Raw genomic sequence first — 20,871 nt, 5'->3', positions numbered from 1 at the left:
TTTTTATGGCTATGATAAAAAAAACTGCTAACAATTTTTAAAACGTTTATTCAAAAATTCTGACATTTTTGTTGTTGATTATTATCATTTTAATTTTATTTGAAGGTTGCTTTTGTTTTTTTGCTTTTGTCATTTTATCACCTATCTAGAAATCAGTTATTTTAGAATTAACTTCGATACTTGTAGTTTGTTCTTAGAGATGCTTCAAGCAATTTCACCGTATTGTTCATCACTTGAGGATAAGGTTGAATTGTGTCCTTATTTTCTCTCTTTGTGTTAGAGCTTCATTAATATGGAGTCTACGGAGGAAGAAAAGTGTGAAGAAGGCTGGCTTGAATTTTATGAATCCTTCACGGAGTTGTTTGAGTTCTTCTGTGATAACACCACTATCCATGGCACAATCAGACTGAATTGCTCCAGAAGGAATAAAATGAAGACTGGCTTTTGGGTGGTCCTTTTCTTTTGCTCATTTGGGATGATGTACTGGCAGTTTGGAGACACCATCCATCAATACTGGTCTTACCCAACTAATATAGCCATTCTACTAGATTCAAAGAAAAATATATTTCCTGCCGTCACTGTCTGCAATCTGAACCCTTACAGGTAATAAATTCACAATTAGTACAAAAAGTAGGAACATAGATTAGAAGTAGAAACATAAAAAGTATGCCTATAATCCACACCGTAAGGCCTCGGGTGATATCCCGGTCACACCCAGGCTGGGATCAGTAAATATTCTTGGTGGAGAAACAAAGGAGATTGAATCCATAGAATACTAGTGTAAACTGAGCCAAAGGTAATTACATCATGTGTTCAACCGGTAACATGACTACAATATAAAAAGTATAAAGTAATATCATATAACTTATTATTTAAATGAAGAGGGGGGGCAGCACTAAGAAATTATGAGGTTCCTTTTTAGTTTTAAAAATGTGAAGAAATTGCCATTGACAGGGCTACCTCTTAGGATGGATTAAGAATGAATCTGGGTCCCTAGGTCCAAACACTGTATTATGACTTCACTAAAGGTCCTTTAACATGTGTCAATAATCGGGAGAAAGGGACGATCGTTCCTGATCGTCAGCCCGTGTAAAAGGGCCAAGTAGTCTGCCGACATTGTTAACTGATCATATCTTTTATGCTGCAGTAAAAGTCATGGGGTGTGCTGCGGACAATGATGCAATCTGTATGGGGAAGAAAGATCTCATTCGTCCTGATATAGTCCAATGATTTCTCCACATAACTGGAGTTAAATGAGCACCTGTCAACATGCTATATAGTCGATTGGAACAAATCTGTTGGGGTTAAAGTGTTGTCCGATTTTTACAATAACATTTTGTTAAAAGGGTTCCCTGAAAATAAGCTGATAACAGGTAGTCTTGCTGCTGGAACCGCGAGTAATCAGCTGTAATCTGGGGGTGAACCTATAGTAAGTGTTCTCCTACAGCGCCACCACAGGGGAAATGAAGCATGACATGACGCCCATTTAAATTCATGGTATGTATGTATTTTGCACGGACATCCTTAGTCCTCCAGAGAGACTCTTTGAAGCCACCCTCTTCCCTATCTAACAGATGAGGATCCTGAACTGTGGCCCCCATATATTAACTCAAAATACCGTAGTAGAGTATTGGAAAATGGGTTTTTAAAACCAGACAACCCCTTTCAGGTGAGGCTCGCAGCTGGTCAACTAGCTGAGTGTCATAATCGCTGGTGGACAGATTCAGGTATCTCTTTCTACCATATTCAATATCTTCTGCTTTTGTTTTTGAGCACTTTTAGAATCAACACAATTGTGCCATGTTTGTCACTGAGCAGATGTGATGTCTCCATCTAGGTTTGGCCAGGTCAATGAGTATCTTGACCAGCTGGATCATATGGCAGAGGAAACACTGAGAACGTTGTATGGTTACAATGCTTCCCTGCATTTACACAAGGATACGGAGATTGTTAATCTTGAAGACATCATGAATAATTTGACTATTAAAAATGATGGAATTTTTCATTTAGACGAAACAATAACACTGATAAATATCAATGAAAATGATGGGACCCAAACGGCTACTGGGAGGAGGCAAAAAGTGGGATTTAAGTTGGTAAGAGACTGTGTTATTTGTTATCTGCTCATAAAATCCTTCTATTTCTGACCAGCACCAGTGACTGATGGAAGGAATTGAAATTTCTATATTATATATCAATAATATACATGGCAAATAAAAATAAAATAAATGTACAAATAGCTAAAGGGGTTCTCCAGGACGTAAACACTAATGGCCTGTTAGGTCATTGTTTGGTTGGTGGGGTCCCAGCTCTGGGACCCCGTCGATCAGCAGAATATATTTATTGAACATTTTATGTCGATTTTAAAATTGCTGTTCAAAAGCAGGGTTTTCCTTTAAGGACCTGTTTACACCTCTCTTGGAACATATGATCGGCATACACATTTGAAGTATGCTGCTGATCCTATGTCTGGAAATATGTCGTTTTATGGCTATACATTTGCATACGTCTATGCCTTTGTATTGGAAAGTGTAGTCAACAATGCTTCTAAAACTTATCTAAGCACCGTTCTAGTTTTCTACATGACAAGTGACCTACACTCTGATCATACATCCAATCATCACAAAAGTCTATAGGTTGCGTTGCACAGGGTGACAATACACCATGACCAACATAAGCCATGATTCCTAGGTGCACTGGATCAGATGACTAAAATATGAATATTGTATACACCGATCAGCCAAAACACTAAAACCACTGACAGATGAAGAGGATGGATTATCTCGTTACAATGGCGCTTGTCATGGGGTGGGATATATTATGCAGCAAGTGATCAGTCAGTTCTTATAGTTGATGTTTTGAAAGCAGGAAAAATTGGCAAGTGTAAGTTGTCTGAGCGACATTGACGAGAGCCAAATTGTGATGGTTGGACGACTGGGTCAGAGCATCTTTAAAAAGGCAGGTCTTGTGGGGTGTTCCCAGTGCGCAGTGATTGTGTACCAAAAGTGGTCCAAGGTAGGACAACTGTTGGAACGGTGACAGGATCATGGGCGCACAAGGCTCATTGATGTCCATGGTGAGTGAAGTGGACTATAGAGCAATGGAAGAAGTCGACCCGGTCTGATGAATCACGTTTTATTTTACATCATGTGGACAGCTGGGTACCTGTGCATTGTTTACCTAAATAGGGGATGGCACCAACATGCACTATGGGAAGAAGGCAATCCAGCAGAGGCAGTGTGATAATCTGGGCAATGTTCTGCTGGAAAACTTTGGTTCCTGTCATTCAAGCGTATGTATCTTTGACCAGTACCACCTACCTAAACATTGTTGTAGACCAAGTACACCTCTTCGTGGCAACGGTGCTCCCTAATGGCAGTGGCCTCAGGATAGTGCGTCCTGACACACGCAAACATTGTTCAGGAATGGTTTGAGAAAGATGACAAAGAGTTCAAGGTGTTGACTTGGGCTCCAAATTCCCCAAATATCAATCTAATTGATCATCTGTGGCACCTCACAACTTACAGGACTTAAAGGATCTGCTGCTAACGTCTTGGAGCCAGATACCACAGGACACCTTGTGGAGTCCACGCCTCGACGGGTCACAGCTGTTTTGGCAGCATGTGGGGGACCCGCACAATATTAGGCAGGTAATTTTAATGTTATGACTGATCAGTGTATATAGCAAAGTCATGTACACAAGTTCCTACTCTCTTCCTCAGTTTTCTTACTTTGCTCAATCACCCAAAGTAAGGGTAATAAAACCGCCTGCTTAAAGGGAATGTGTTGCGAGTTTTTTTTTTTTAAATTGAACAGTTAGTGTAAAAATGATTAAACAGTGTTCTAATTTTTTACTTTTTTTCACGAGTCAGGAAATATTATAAATTAGATTCTAATTTAGAATATTTCCCAGCGCTGGTCACTAGATGGAGCAATTCCCAAAATTGCAGCATTGCATGTGGTAAAGCAACCACATTGCTTTATGCTGCAAAATTTGGGAAAACTCACTCACTCTAGTGAGCTCTCAGAATCCCCCCTCCTTTATCCTGGCTAGTGCCGGGAGAAACGAGGGGATTGAACGGTCAAACCTCCTACACTGTGTGTCGCCATTTTTTGAGCTAACACACAGTGTAGTAGGTTAACATACACTAGTAAACACACAGTAAAACACGAACATACATAGAAATGACTTACCTGCTCCAGTCGCCGCCGCTCCCTCCGGTCCGTCCGCTCCGTCTGCTACCGCCGCTCCAAGTGCACAAGTCCGGAAGCCGCGACCGGAAGTAGTAATCTTACTGTCCGGCCGCGACTTCCGGTCTACAGGAAAATGGCGCCGGACGGCGCGCAGTTCAACTTGGACTGTGTGGGAGCGGCGCATGCACCGTTCCCACACAGACGGCGTACAGCATAGTGAATGGAACGGGCCCCGTTCGCATTCACTATGGGACTGGAGCTGCCGTATTCCATGTCTGTATGTGTCGTTAATCGACACATACAGAAATGGAAAAAAAAATGGCAGCCCCCATAGGGAAGAAAAAGTGTAAAAAAAAAAAAAGTAAAACACAAACACACAAATAAATATAAAAGTTTTTAATAAAACACTAAAACAAAACTGATGTAAAAAATATTTTTTTCGTGACACTGGTCCTTTAAATGATGGATTCCAGCTCATGCTTTGAAGGATGGTCACCATTGTATTGCCTAGCGTACAAAGAAACCAAACTTTGAGTCTTAGGGTATGTGCACACGATAGCGACAATTACGGCTGAAATTATGGAGCTGTTTTCAGGAGAAAACAGCTGCTGCATTTCAGATGTAATTGCTCGTACTCGCGTTTTGCGAGGTGTCAATTACAGCCGTAATTTGGAGCTGTTCTTCATTGAAGTCAATGAAAAACGGCTCAAATTACGTCCCAAGAAGTGTCCTGCACTTCTTTGACGACGCTGTTATTTTACGCGCCGTCTTGTGACAGCGATGCGTAAAATTACAGGTCGTCTGCACAGGACGTCGACAAACCCAATGAAATGAATGGGCAGATGTTTGCAGACGTATTTGAGCCGTGTTCTCAGGCGTAATTCGAGGCGTAAAACGCCTCGTTTACGCCTAAAAATAGGTCGTGTGAATCTAGCCTTACACTTAAAGCAGTCAACATTGTCACTGAATCCCATATTGTGCTTTCCTTTAATAGTGTGATTCCTCTGGTAAAGATTGCTACTACCGCTCATTCTGGTCAGCAGTGGATGCATTGCACGAGTGGTACAAGTTCCATTTCATGAACATCATGTCTGAAATCCCCTTGGTGCTTCAGATCCCAGATAACTTGGTACAGAAATTTATATTGACCTGTGACTTCAAAGGACACATGTGCAACAGGTTTGTTTCCTATATACCTATATATTAACTTTGGGTTGTTCTTATATGAAATATAATTCAATATGATGTGGTGTGTGAATGCACAGTGCAGTGGACTATCACAGAATGCAAGAATAAAATCTCCCAGAAATCAAAGGCCTTGACCTGTCCTGCTTGAAGTGGGACAACAATAAGGGTGCCAAAAATGGAGTCATCACAGCTTTTCAGAACTCCCTATTAACGGGTAATCACTGGCTATATGATGCACCTTCTACATTCAGTATCATATAGAACTATATTTATTCCAGCAAACAGCTGATCACAGGGGATCTGCATATTGATGGAGAATGCTTTAGATCGATAGGGGTTGTCTTAACTGGAAAACCACTTTAAATGGTCATCAAAATCCTCTTTTTTTTTAGATTTAAGGCATAGATTCAATAAAGCATGTCTCTGAATAGTGAGAGGGTTAGTGGACATAGACAGCATAAGGCCCCTGTGCAAAAAAAAGTATGTAGGGTTCTAGGGATCTGTGGGTGTGCAGGTCAAGGCATATCCTAGCATAAGTAGCAGAGGGAGAGTGAATCAGACACAGACACATTGCCAATACAAGTCTATGGAGAGGGGAGGGGAGCAGGAGCAGAGTGAAAAAAGACACAGACTGACACTGCAGTTTCCTGATAAGTTATATGTCATCCCAGTGCTGGATTCACAGCTACACTGCTCATTACTGCTGTATAATGTCCTCCATGCTTCTGCAGCTTCTATATATATATATATATATGATAGAGATAGAAGAGCAGGATTCTCCTCTTCTATTTGTGCTGTGTATAGAAGACATGATAGCAGTTCGTTCCGCCCACTATTTAAGAGAAAACTGAGAATTAGAGATAGAGGCTGCAGAGGGGAAAACTGCTAAATAATGCAGAATACATTCATATAATGGCCAGAAATAGTGTAATTCCTCATGTACGTAGATATGACAACTTATTCTGAAAAAGTCCCCTGAAAAGTTAGGTATGCCTTTAAGGTAGTGAGGGCCCCTTGCCCACCAGGCCCTTATGCAGTTTCACAGGCTGCACATCTAGCATATCTTCCTTGGCGGAGGAGTGAGTGACCAGGAGACGTCTACTTCTAGTCCCAGAAACTGAAGGCAAGAAAGGTTGACTGCAGTTACAAAAGAAAGATTAATTGAACCTAAAGTTTCATGAATACTTTACTTAGACTGACAACAGGAAAACAATATAAATCACAGAAGCAATGTTACAATATTCATACTAATATTCTTCTCGGTGGTTTATAGACAGGAACGAAAATCTATGTTCAAATCCCGAGTACAAGTACAACAGCAAAACACATAAAAATAAATTGTAGCTATCTTCACGGTCTGCATTCATTCCCACACGCAGGATATATGCCAATCTTCCAAGGGTTTATGAGGCATGAAAGCTCGTCTGTACTAGAACAAGAGCAATGCGTGTCCCATGAGATAACTTAAAAGGAAACTTTTAGGGCACACGTAACGAAATTGCTGCAGAAAATTTCTGCAGCAATTCCGTTGAAAGTATCAGGCATTCCGCTACGGAAAAACCGCACCATTTCCTGCATTTTTGACTGCAGAAAATCGTGCAGATTTTGCTGCGGTTTTCACAATGCTGGGAGATATTGACATCTCCTCTGAAAAATGCAGCAATTCAGACCGCTTTCCGCAGCAGGAATTTACATGCTGCAGTATGAAAAATACGCACCGCAGGTCAATTTCTGCTCTGAATTTTTAGGCAGCGTGTGGCTGAAATTTGTTTAATCTCACCCACTTTGCTGCTACTGTTTTCTGCTGCGCATTTTCCGTCCGCAATTCCGGATGGAAAATACGCAGCAATTCCGCTACAAGCCCTTATTGTTCCAAATAACCTGTGCAAAGCAATGTGAAGTAACTCAATAATTATAGCAGCAAACATCTCTTTTATGATATTTATAGTCTAGGTGGCTCAGACTATTCTTTCAAGTGTCCATGGAATAAGATATAGGAGGTTGTCTATTTATGTACATTTAGTTCCTGCGATCTGTAACGTTATTGACGCCCAAGATCATTTTCAACTCAAGTTGTTTTCTGAAAAAAGAAGGTTTGATATACCTTGGTAGTGTTGGGCTCAATCAACATTAAATGGGTTTTCTTACCATAGAAAGTGATGGCATATCACTAGGATTGGTGGGGCTTTATGACTGGTGGAGGTCCGACTGCTGGAACCCACACCGATCCTCATCCATCGCTGCACAGTGAACTGCAGCACAGCGAACTGCAACACAGCCCTTTACACTTGAATAGAGCTGTCCTGCCGTTTCCTGCACTGTGGGTGCCCATGAGCTCCAAAATCACCTGCATACCCATAGATCAAAATGATAAAATGTTAGCTTCCTGCAGCCACCACTAGGGGAGCTTATGAGTTTACTACCTACAACTTATATATTGATCTCAATGATAAAACTTCTATTCGTGGCTGAAGGCAGACAGAATTTTATCTTTTTTATATAGAGGATTTGAAGCTCTGTATCAGAAAAACAGAGCTCTGAAAGTTATTAAGATATTTTAGGAATATAGTCAGAACGTTGGACCTAAAAACAACATGGTATTACAAAGTGGAAATTCAGTGATATTTGGGTAGTTCCTGACTTTTGATTCACCCTTTATGTATAGAAGACAGGGGTCATGCACACATTATGGAAGAGTGTCAAGCTTGGACTTAACCCCTTAACGACCAGTGACCGGTGTTCAATCCCACTCAGCATATATGTCACTGGGGTCTCGTTGGTGCTTTCAAGTGTAAACACTATATTGTGGCGGGAGTCCGTGCTTCTGCCACAACTCCCAAGATTGTCAATCTTGTCAGTTGTACCCCTTAGATGCCAGGGTCAATAGCCATTGAGGCATCTAATGTATTTGACAGAGGGAGGGGGCTCCTGTTGGGGTGATTTAATCCTGCCAGGCCCAGTGAATACCACTGTGAAGATACTGGCCAGTCAGCCTGCATAGGCAAATTGCTTTATAGTGTTTATTAATACGTATAGTAGAAACTCGGCAGTGACTGTGTACAATTCCTCCTATAGACAGCAGGTAAAATCAGACTATCTGTAAGATTATTGAAAAATATGCGCCTGAGTGGTGCATCTGAGAAGAAAAGGTGTCGTAAGATGTATTGTGCCTTGTGCCATACGTTTAGACTTTTTATCATTCTATCGCGTCTTTTTATCCCACAACAGTAATTACTCGCATTTTCACCATCCAACCTATGGATCCTGCATAACTATAAATGGAAACATGAATGATACCAATGTTTGGACAGCAATTAAGCCCGGCAAGATGTACGGTAGGTGTTTTAAAAAGGACAAAGTGTAAATTTACAAAAATACAACTTCCTCCAATGGCCCAGTCTCTGACACAATAATAGGCTCCAAAGGACCAGCAGAAGAAACCCCCATTTGGAGCTGACCTTGGATCCAATCTCTTGCCACTATGGGTCAATTTCTTAAAGGATTCTCCAGTCATAAGAAATTGATGGCCAATGCACAGAATAGGCCATCAATATCTGATCGGTAGGGGTCCAGCTACCGGCACCACCGCCAATCAGCTGTTTTGAAGGAGCCTTCTCCCATTCATTTGAATGGGAGAGGGTTGTAATACTGTGAACCACCGCTACAAGTGTGTCAGCGATTCACAGTACAAGAAGATAAGGAATGAAGCGTTCGAGCGCCAAAGCCCCTTGAAAAAAGCAGATCGGCGGGGGTGTCGAAAGTAGCACCCCCACCGATCAAATGTTGATTGCCTATCCTGAGGATAGGCCATCAATTTCTTATGACTGGACAATCACAAACAACCTATTTCACTATATTCATATGTCCCGTGTGTGCAATAATAACAACAAAGATTACTATTCAATTTAAAGTGGATGTGCCCATGTTCTGTATAGATGGGAGGTGGCATGCACTGCTGGGCACCGACAGCAAATAAACAGGACAGAGAATCCATAATAAGATACCTACACATCATTAGCAGCGTACCCGGCTTATGTAATAATAACACAGTATTGCATTTGTAGTAGTGTGTTAGAATTGATGATGTAGTTGGAGATTTTAGGAATTAATAGAGACATCTTCCAGTTTGATCCTCCCCTTCAATAAATAGATCACTGCACAAAGATTTTCCAACATGCAACTATCACGACATGCATTGCCAGCTTTATTCTATCATTTTATAAGCAAAAATTATTTCTCTGACATTTTCTTTTTTAGGGTTGTCTTTAACACTCAAGACGGACCAGCATGATAATATGCCCATTCTGTCAAGTGCAGCAGGTGCTAAGGTCATGATTCACAACGCTGACCAATCTCCACTGGCAGAGCATGAAGGATTTGATATATGGCCGGGGACTGAGACTTCTATCAGTATTAGACAGGTTAGTGATTGAACCAAGTTCTCTGCCAAATATCAGTTTACGTAGAATATATGTGACCTTTTTTAAGATTATGTTCACACATTAAGGGCATGTTCAGACGTGGCGGAATTGCTGTTGAATTTTGCTACGGACAGTCCGCAGTGGAAATCCGCAGTAGCCTTTTTTTCGCTGGTTTCTATACCTTTTTAGGTAACTTAGGTCAGACGTTGCGCAAAATAACAGTGCAGAATTTAGGCTACGGTGCAGTATTTTCCCTCCGCAGCATGCACTGTGTGTTGAAGAGAAGCAGCGGACTTTCACTTGTGATTTCAGCCTTCGCAATGCAAAGGCTGAAATCTGCGGCAAGTATCCTGTGATATCTGCAACATCCGAATTACCTGTGATATATGCAAATGTTGCTGCAGATTTGTTTCTTAATTGCTGCAAATTTGCAGCAACATTTGCTGCGGAAAAATTCCACCACGTCTGAAAATGACCTTCGTTGTCTGGGACTTTTAATTGATGGCCTATCCTTAAAGGGGTTGGCCACTTTATTTTCCAAAATGTGCTGGAATCACTTATGGAGGGCCATATGACCAGACCTGTCCTCAATTGGATAACACTGCGCACAGCAAGGGAAACTAGCGCACGTACGCAGTGTTTCTCAATGGAGGCTGCTGATAAACGGCTCTGGTCACATGCCCTTCCTCAGCGGCCATGTTAGGACTGGAGTGCCGTACAGTAAGTGATGAAGATTGGGCTAGACATGCGGGCAGCACTATACAAATCAAGACATTGGCGCAGATCTTCTAAGTATGATATATTAGTAAATGACTTTATGTGCTGTTACTAGCACAATTTGGAAATTTGATAAAGTGGCCAACCCCTTTAAGATCCCAGGATCCCCATCGATCAACAAAACAAAGAATCTGTGCGGCTTCAGCCATAGCCCCTACATTTGTTATCTAGCACCATACATACAGGTGTGGCTGACCCTGGTACTGCAGCTCAACCCCTTTCATTTGAGTGGGCTAAGCTGCAGCGGCACTCACAGCCACACCCGGATATATGGTGCTATACTTAGATAAACTGATCAATGGGGATAAGAGTCCTGCGATCATAAGTCAATGGCCTATCCTAAGAGAACAACCCCTTTAAAGATTTATGGCCTTTCTCATGAAAATCCTGTATATAATTGTAGCTGTTCTCTTTATAACAAACTTTATTGCCATTATTATTGCTTGTATATATAGCACCATAATATTCAGGGGTGCTGTATATTGTGAGTATGCCCATTTTTATTACGTGTAATATGTGGAGTGTGGATAATAATACATATGATTCTATTGTATTACCATGGCCGCAGTACTACCCATCCTTACAGCGCACTAAATAAGTATTTTTTGTGCTATTTTATTTTGTATAGCGAATTTAACAGTAATTCTAATCAACTTTTATATTATGTCCCAGGATCAGGTGACCCGTTTAGGAGCACCATACAGTCAATGCACCTTAGATGGGAACAACTTAGGCTTCCAACTGCTGTACAATTCACCCTATACACAACAGGTAAGCTCAGATTATTTGTATGTCAAAGATTATCCCGAAATGCAGACCGATCCCGAGTTTTACCCCCAAATTTAAAAATCCACCTCAACTGTTTATTTAAAGTGGATCCTGAGAAATCGAATGATTAAGAGACCACTGAGTGATGTAGCAGAGAATTTATATTTATTTTTATTAAAGCGAAATAACAATGATGATCCAGAACTAAGAACAGTCCATGAATGCCTAATCTGTACAGCACTGTGGAATATAGTTTAGTGTTTAAAGGGGTTGTCTTGAAAATAGACAAAGGGGCAATTTTGTTTTCCCGAAACAGCGCCACTCTTGTCCATGGGCTGTGTCTGGTATTGCACCTCTGCCACATTTAATTGAATGGGGCTAAGCTGCAATACCAGACATAGCCTATGGAGGCATTGTTTCTGGAAAAAAAATCAAGCAACCCCTTTAATACTGTATCAGTGAGGTCCTGGGTTAAAATCATACCAGGACAACATCTCCAAGAAGTTTGAAGGTTTCACCAGATACTACAGTGTCTTCCCACACTCCAAAAACATTCTGATAGGTAAATTGACTTCCGTTCAAATTGACTCCAGATTTTCAGCCACGTTGGGTAAAGGGCCCGATGTGAGTGATTATATTCTCGTTTTAGAAAAATGTTACTGCCAATTATATAAAAAATGAGTGATGGTAGTTGGATAAGGCTAGGGCTAGATGGCGACTTTGGCCATGACACGGTTCGTACTACCAAAGACCGCTGTTTTGCATTGCCTGCCCACAGCTGATGAAAGTCAATGGGGCTGCGCTGCAACCCATGGGTTTCCGCGACAGCGTAACTACAGTCATAAGAAATTCACCCCTGCTGGATTTTTTGCGACTGTCATGTCAAGCCGTGGGTTGCAACGCGGCTATATTGACTTTCATCACCTGCGATGCAGATCTTTGGTCATGTGACCTGTGTTGCGAGCAAAGTCGCGTGTAGCCCTAGCCTAATAATTAGCCATTATCTTTTGACGTTGGTATAGTATTAATTTAGTCCTATCTTTTAGACTTGCCTACAGTCCTGTTTCCAATACATAATGATAGAGAACTGTGGATGTGGATATTATTTTTATCCATTACTTCCTGGGATGGAATACTGTGATTATAACAAGCATCCTGGATGGGGTAAGGAACAACATGAACAAAAATGTATATGGCGATGGGAAATGTAGATTGTTTGCCTTCCATTCCATTTCCATTGTAAATTTGGGAGAATTCATAGGCCTGGTTTAATCCTTTACTTATTTACCTGAATACTTACAGACCTACCAACTGTTCCTCTTGTAGGAACTGATCATCTTGTCACCCAGATTTTCCCTCACTTAGTTCCATTCTCCCCTGTTATTGAGACTAAACTGTCTCAGTATGTGTATCAGTAACTGATATTTTTTTCTAATATATATACATTTTTTATTGCTTGTAGATTATAATTATTCTATCCTTGCTGTAACACAAATCATCACTTAATTCTTTGACTAGTTGCTGAGCGAGTGGAGGGCTTGTGCTTATACACAGCAGCCACCCTGAACAGGCAGAGCTTCAGTTTAAAGCATGTGGAAGAAATGCCAGTGAGCCTTTGAGATAGGAGATGGATTTTAGACTAAGGCCTCATTTACACGAACGTGATATACGTCCGTGAGACTCGCGTGCTTTTCACGCGGGTCGCACGGACCTATACAAGTCTATGGGGGCATGCAGACAGTCCGTGAGTTTTGCTCAGCGTGAGTGCGCTGAAAAAAACTCACGACATGTTCTAAAAATCTGCGTTTTTCGCGCATCACGCACCCATTGAAGTCAATGGGTGCGTGAGAACCGCGAAGGTCGCACGGAAGCACTTCCGTGCGAACTGCGTGATTCGCGCAAGAGCTGTCAAACTGAATGTAAACAGAAAAGCACCACGTGCTTTTCTGTTTACAAACATCCGAACTGAGTGTCTTAGAGATGACCGAACCGAACTTCACCGGGTTCGGCCGAACTCGTTTTGACCGAAGCCGGCAGGAGACAGTCACTGTCCAGGGTGCTGAAAGAGTTAAACTGTTTCAGCACCCTAGACAGTGACTTCCGATCCCAATATACGTGAACGTGTAAAAAAAAAAAAAAGTTCTGACTTACCGATAACTCCCGGCTTCTTCCTCCAGTCTGACCTCCCGGGATGACAATTCAGTCCAAGTGACAGCTGCAGCCAATCACAAGCCAAGCACAGGCTGCAGCGGTCACATGGACTGCCGCGTCATCCAGGGAGGTGGGGCCAGATGTCAAGAGAGGCGCGTCACCAAGGAAGCGTCACCAAGGACGCGTCACCAAGGCAACGGCCGGGAAGTTCTCGGTAAGTACGAACCTCTTTTTTTTTAAACAGGTTACTCGATATGGTGATCGGAATTCACTGTCGAGTGTGCTGAAAGAGTTACTGCCGATCAGTTAACTCTTTCAGCACCCTGGACAGTGACTGACGTCGACTAGCCTCATCTCTATGATGGCGGCTGCGCGAAAATCACGCAGCCGCGCATAATACACCGATGACACACGGAGCTGTCAAGTGCCTTTTGCGCACGCAAAACGCTGCGTTTTTTTGCCTGCGCAAAACGCACACGCTCGTGTAAATGAGGCCTAACACTACACACAATACAGGAAATCTGGAGTTGCTGATCATAGATGGGCCATACTGTCTGGACAGGTCTAGATCGCAGGTTAATCTCTTATCATTATTCAATCTCTTTATTTCAGGACATTGTTTCTATCGGCTGTATGAAAAGTTGTTAGATCACAGACTTGTCTGTTTTAAGAAGTGCCCGAAGCAGTGCAGGTAAGATTGTTGTATCTCATTGTGTCTCTGTATATTAGGCTTATAACTGAGAAGAATATATACTGTTGGTCAGAGAACATGCAGATGTATTGAATTTGATTGTGAATATATACGGTGAATGTCACTTACATATTAGTTGACACCTATTCCTATTTCTACCACAACCTTTCCATATACAAATGACAGACAAACTTTTCCACATCTTCTTGAGTCCTCCTGGTCAGGACTAGAAGCACCTCCACAGTATAGAAAAAAGTATTTGACGTGCTGTTTGTTGTGACTAGCCTTCAATGTTTATACTCATATTTGTTATTGTTCATGAGTACATGATAAATTATACATTTTTTATTTCAAAAGTGAGACAATGTATCAGCTATCAGCAGGCTCCGCTAAATGGCCAACATCTGTGTCTAAGGTAAGTACTACTTTTTACATAATCAAAGTTCTATGTTGGTCCCAGTATTATACTATGAAGAAAACCCCTTCCCTAAAAACAGCTGCCGACAATCAGACAGTCTAGCACCTGGAGCCCTGGGCGATCAAGTGATCGCTACAGGTCTAGCTCCTAGAGCCCTGGGCAACCAACCTGATCGCTGCAGATCTAGCACCTGGAGCCCTGGGCAATTAGATGTTCGCTGCAGGTCTGGTTCTTGGAGCCCTGGTCAATCAACTGACATTATCAGGAGATGTTTCGTCCGGTCACACATCTCTCCTGCAGCTGCCACTGATGGGAAAATGTAGTATTACATTACATAAATATGCGACCATGTAATATATGGACAGACGTTGTCAGAGCAGGACCACTCCTATTTAGTGGCTCTCTGCTCTGACTAATAGAGGGGGGTCCTGAGCGGAGGACATCCTTTGTCCTCACAGGTCAGGGAATGACCTGATGAGGGAATTCCCTTGAGGACCATTTACTAAAAGTGCTAATCGTTTAGACCCGAATGCTATTGCCCAGAGTGCCATATTCAAGAGCTGCTCCTGCTTTGCCCACAATTGATGATCAATCAGATACATAGTTTACATAGGATTAAATGCAGTAATTATATTGCAGAGATCTCCTTTATAGGCAATGACTGTGTATAAATTGTGTGACAAAGTATCAGCCGTGATATCTCTATCTCAATTATGCTTATCTCATGTTGCAGGATTGGGTCACAGCAGTGTTATCCAGTGAGACTGGCTACAACAGAACCAGTAAAAGGTAAAATGTAACAACTACATTCTTATTAGCATAACTGCCATGACACTAATGTACATATGATAAATGCAGATCATTAGGACATACGATAAATTGAGATAAGTTGCTGAATCACCCTCTTTGGTCAAAAATTTTGTTAAAGGGTAACTTAACAAAAAGCCGTACAGAAACGAAGCGGCTGAGCGGTCACACGAGCGCTTCTGCCGCTTTGTTTTAGCAATTGATGGGGTCTCAGTGCTCGGACCCCCACCAATCAAAACTTCTGACATGTCACTATGACATGTCAGAAGTTTGTCAAATGTTTAGTTACCCTTTAAAAACTCAGTTTCACCTTTCCTGAGTTAAAGGGATATTCCCATCTTTGAAATTATGGCATATCCTTAGAATATGCCATAAATGTCCGAGAGATGCAGGTCCCACCTCTGAGAACCGCACCTATCTTTAGACCAGGGCCCTCAGTTCCGTCCTACCTTCTCCCACTGTCGCTGGGCTCTGGCAACTGAGTTACGAGTTGGCAGAGTACAGAAACAGCTCATCTTGCTGTGCTATGCTGTTTCCGCAACTACCATAAAAGTCAATAGAAGTTACGGAAACATCGTAGCACTGAAGTCGGGATAGATGATAGATGACAGATATAAGATGATAGATAGGCAGGCAGACAGACAGACAGATAGAATACTTAGGTCTTCCCAAGCACGAATGAAAAACACATGTTTATTTCCTTTTACATACAATTCAAGTATATTAAATAACCTTTTTTACCTTAATTTTTTCTAGAAATGATATTGCAAGACTTAATGTATATTTCCAAGAACTGAGTCTACGTTCATTTGATGAAACGCCTGCAATAAATGTAAGTGATGGAATAAATGTAAGCATTCAGATAATATTATGGGCGACCTGTCCACAGTATAGCTCTACATGTTGAGTATATTGCTCTCTCCTGGGCAGGGAAAGTGATAAAGCAGCTGCACGGGATATAGTAGGACTGGAATAGGCTCTGAGCTTCCTCCCTGGGATAGGATTTTCCTTTTTTGAGCCCCAATTTTTTTATGCTTGACTCCCGGCAGCTAGAAATCGCTCACTTCCCAGTTGCCTAGGAGCGGGAGTGAGAAATATACTTTACGCCTATTGCCTGCTCATGGAGCCCTGCTTGTTTTTCTTTTCTCTTGGTAAATAGAGCGTAATGCAAAGTATAATAAAAAAGAAATATGGAAAAGGATGAGCTGACAGTGAGACTTCAAAGTGGATCTTTCACCAAGGCAAAGCTCAGGCTATGTCCACCTTTGAGAACTTTTTTTTGTATTGCTCCAATGCATCAAAAATAAAAAAAAATGAAGCAACTTTGCAAATTCACAAAAAAATCTACTGTTTTGTGTCTACAGCTCTTATGCAGACCAATGTGGTAACATATAACAAACAACCCCTCCTTCAGTCATACTTCCTTCCATCTGCCTCTTACTTATTGGTAATGTATGTTCTTTAGGTAACCAGGAAGTAGAGTACAAGTGGAAGGGAGCATGACTGCAGGTTCAGACTACAAAAGGGTTTGTTTGTAGTCTGTAACCATAGAAACACATAGGTCTGCATAGAAGCTTTAGAAACAGAGCAGTAAAAAAAAAAGTCTATTAGCAAACTTGTCTCTTTTTATTCTAGATGCATTGGAGCAATAAAAACTGGTTGCAAAGGTGTACATAGCCTATAAGTAAAAGCAAACAATTTTTTAAAACACAAATACAAGCAATAAGTAACTATTATGTACTTTTGTTTTCACAGATTTACAATCTGCTTTCTACTATGGGAAACCAATGGAGTTTTTGGTTTGGATCTTCAGTGTTGTCCGTGGCAGAGATCGCAGAGTTGGTGTTTGACGTTGCAGCCATGTTGATCCTAGTTGGCTACCAGAGGTATGGAAAGAAAAGGGAGGAAAATCATAATGTGAATATATATGTCATCCAAACAGATGGTATATCAGACCGTGATGGAAGAACTTTAACCACAACACAAGAAAGACCCAACTATTCAGAAGCCAAAATAGAGTCCAAACCTGCATAGATATAATCTTGTGATCATTGAAGGGCTAGTAAGAGGGTCAATAGGAATTGCTCTCTAAAATGGACTCTTATGTTCCGAAAATAATGAACCGGCAGTTCTTCAAAGTCAACTCAGTAATGCCATGTGGATGGGATTTTTATTGATATATCAAAAATACACTGTCAAATATTTTAGATGTTTAGGCTGTGTTTACATCAGCGTTGCTTTTCCATTCATGGGTTCGGTTGGACCTTTCCGTCGGAGGAACCCATGAGCGGAAAGCTAAACGGAAACCATAGCTTCCATTTGTAATACCATTGATTTCAATGGCAATGCTTCCGTTTGCAAATGGTTTCCGTTTGTTTCCGTTCGGTAAGGTTTCTGTTTTTTTGAGCGTAAACAATAGCATAGTCGTCCGCTAAAAAAACGGAAACCTAACAGAACGGAGACAATGGAAACCATTTGCAACAGAAGCATTACCATTTAAATTAGCATTGAAATCAATGTAATGCAAACGGAACCTATGGTTTCCGTTTGTCCCTCCGTTCATGGGTTCCTCCGACCAAAAGGTCTAGCGGAACCCATCTACGGAGCCCCAACGCAGATGTGAATCAGGCCTTAGATGTATATTTTAGATGTTTAGTTTATATGAATCTTTAAACTTCAAGGACGCAAACAAATGTTATAAGCAACTTTTTTATTTGACAGTAGAATGTAGTTCCCAAAGGTGTCCAAAGGATATATCATAAATGGGAAAACCCAGAGGCGTAACTTGAAGCTCCTAGGTCTCAAACCAAAATCTGTACCAGGGCTTCAAACTATCACACTTAATTTAAAGTATTGGTCTCTACATATGGGGCAGAGTTTCTTTTAGGCCCCTTAGGCTCCAGGGCCCGGATGTGACTACAACCTCTGCACCCCCTGTAGTTATGACCCTGGGAAAACCCTTTTAAATTATCTGTTTGCAAAGCCTTGAACTTGTCCATGGTCAAAATATAATATAGGGTCGAGCAACCAATGGCAATGGCAGGGTAATCTATTGAGCTTCAGTTTGCCCCGGCATGAATCTTTTTGCTTTTTGCAGTGTCACCATGTAAGCACATTAGCTGTTCAATTGGCCGGTATGTTTGACCTTCTCCAAAGTTCATACTATCAAAATATATTTTCCAGAAGGTACACTTTGTCTTTTTGTCCTTGGCGTGGTTCCTGTACTATAAAATTATCATGATTATGACCACGCCTCAGCATTCTCCTTTCCACCATGAACCAGAACTGACTGGTCATCAGAAATCTTGAGTCCAACAACATTTTTGGGTGTATTTTTTTACTCAGTTAAACGTTAACCAGCTCTTTAGAACTTACGTTTTTTCCAAGTCATTAATGATGTCCCTAAACACACAATGCTAAGAAACAATTAAGAGAGCGTTAATGTTATTCAGTACAAAATTATGTTATCTCCTCGACTGATGCTATAAAATATTATATATGTAATTTATGGTTGGAATTTACTGGGTCATCCGTGCAAAATCAACCTAGAAAGAATATTGTGCATATGTATGAGAGTGTATGTAATATAAATATAAGTATATCTGTCTATCAATATGACATTTTCTTTCATTCAATAAGGTCTTCCACAAAGGGCGGCTAGAGTCTGTTGTTTGCCGAGGAAAATATCTGTGAAATTCCTTGCAGTGTTCAAATTCAAGTTTATAATCTAGAATTAAAGGGGTTTCACCATCTTGATCAATTATGGCATATCCTGTGGAGGCCAAAAGATGCGGGTCCCAACTCTAGGACCGGCACCTATTTCTAGAACGGGGCCCCCCTAAACCCCGTTGTAGCTTACTCGGATCCCATTGCCTCCCGGCCACATCCTGGTTAGGTGGTCAGGAGATACGGAAACAGCCGAGCTCACTGAGCTACGCTGTTTCCGTAACTCCCATAGAAGTGGATGGGTGTTACCGAAAAAGCGTAGCACAGCGAGCTACGCTGTTTCCATAGCTACCGAGTTCCGGAAACAGCATAGCTGGCCATGCTACGCTGTTTCCATATCTCACATTTACTTCTATGGGAGTTCCGGAAACAGCGTAGCTCAGCGAGCACTCGTCTGTTTACGTAACTCCCGACCACTTTACCAGGAAGTAGCCGGGAAGCAGCAGAGCCAAGTAAGCTAGAACGGGGTTTAGGGGGCCCCGTTCTAGAGATAGGTGGGACCTCCCAGAGGTGGGACCTGCATCTATCAGACTTTTATGGCAAATCCTGTGGATATGCCATGGCAGCACACACCATTCATTTCAGTATAAGGCAGAGAAGGAGGAGAATTGTGTTACTGAAGGCTTTTATTTTGTCCCTGCTAAAGGCAGCTGTAATAGATAGATAGACAGACAGACAGACAGACAGATAGAATAACTTTAATATCTTCCAAATAGAGTTTGACAAGTTGTCGGTGTGTCTGTATAGTGAAATTTCTAGTTAATAAAGTCCTGTGATCACTGCAGCCTTGCCACTGATTCAAGCAGTTTGTAGGAGTATACTAACACAAGGAGGCAGAAAAAGTGCAGCTGGCAAGCTTTTAGAAATAGTGACCGTGATCGGTCCGCAACTTCACTGTTTCTCCTGCATGCAAATAATACTAACAACTGTTAGTAAATAAGGAAGAAGTAGAGATTTACAGCACAAATGACTAAGGTTGAAGGGGAAGGCTTCACATAGATTCTGTACATGATGATCTGAGAGCACTGTGATTTTTTTTTTTTCCACTGGAGTTACACTTTAAAGAGGATCTGTCACCAGATTATAAGTGGCCTATCTCATACATAATATGATTGGCGCTGTAATGCAGATAACAGTAGTGTTTTTTATTTAGAAAAACAATCAATTTTCACCAAGTTATGACCTATTTTAGCTTTATGCTAATTACTTTCTTAATGCCGAACTGGGCGTGTTTTCACTTTTGACCAAGTGGGTGTTGTACAGAGAAGTGTATGACGCTGACCAATCAGTGACCAATCAGCGTCATACACTTCTCTCCATTCATGTACTCAGCACAGCGTGTGCTGTCACTTACACCCACATTAACGTTACTGAAGTCTCTTGAGAGTAAATAGACGTCGCTTCCAGCCAGGACGCAATGTCTATTAAACACTTCCGACACTTCGGTAACGTTAATGTGTGTCACTTACTCGAGATCACGCTTGCTGTCATTTACAGCGTGATCTCGATTAAGTGACGCACATTAACGTTACCGAAGCGTCGGGATTGTGAATAGACATCGCGTCCTGGCTGGAAGCGACGTCTATTTACTCTCAAGACACTTCAGTAACGTTAATGTGGGTGTAAGTGACAGCATATCATGATCTAGCAAGATCCCTATGTGCTGAGTACATGAATTGAAAGAAGTGTGTGATGCTGATTGGTCACTGATTGGTCAGCGTCATACACTT

At 41.5% G+C, this 20,871-nt stretch overlaps 1 protein-coding gene across 1 annotated transcript; it reads left to right on the top strand.

The window, feature by feature from the left end:
- The first annotated feature begins 292 nt into the window (after positions 1-292).
- SCNN1D (sodium channel epithelial 1 subunit delta) lies at positions 293-17,449 on the top strand. The gene is made up of 12 exons (XM_075840942.1): positions 293-603; positions 1,838-2,096; positions 5,189-5,373; positions 8,611-8,717; positions 9,640-9,803; positions 11,253-11,351; positions 12,395-12,512; positions 14,112-14,190; positions 14,548-14,605; positions 15,342-15,397; positions 16,172-16,247; positions 17,171-17,449. The coding sequence occupies exons 1-12, from the start codon at positions 293-295 to the stop codon at positions 17,447-17,449; spliced, it is 1,791 nt and encodes a 596-aa protein (XP_075697057.1).
- The last annotated feature ends 3,422 nt before the right edge of the window (positions 17,450-20,871 follow it).

Source organism: Rhinoderma darwinii, chromosome 10 (genome assembly GCF_050947455.1).
Source record: "Rhinoderma darwinii isolate aRhiDar2 chromosome 10, aRhiDar2.hap1, whole genome shotgun sequence".
Classification (NCBI taxonomy): Eukaryota; Metazoa; Chordata; class Amphibia; order Anura; family Rhinodermatidae; genus Rhinoderma; species Rhinoderma darwinii.
The sequence above is the reverse complement of the archived record's forward strand: the minus strand, read 5'-3'. Positions and strand labels throughout refer to the sequence as shown.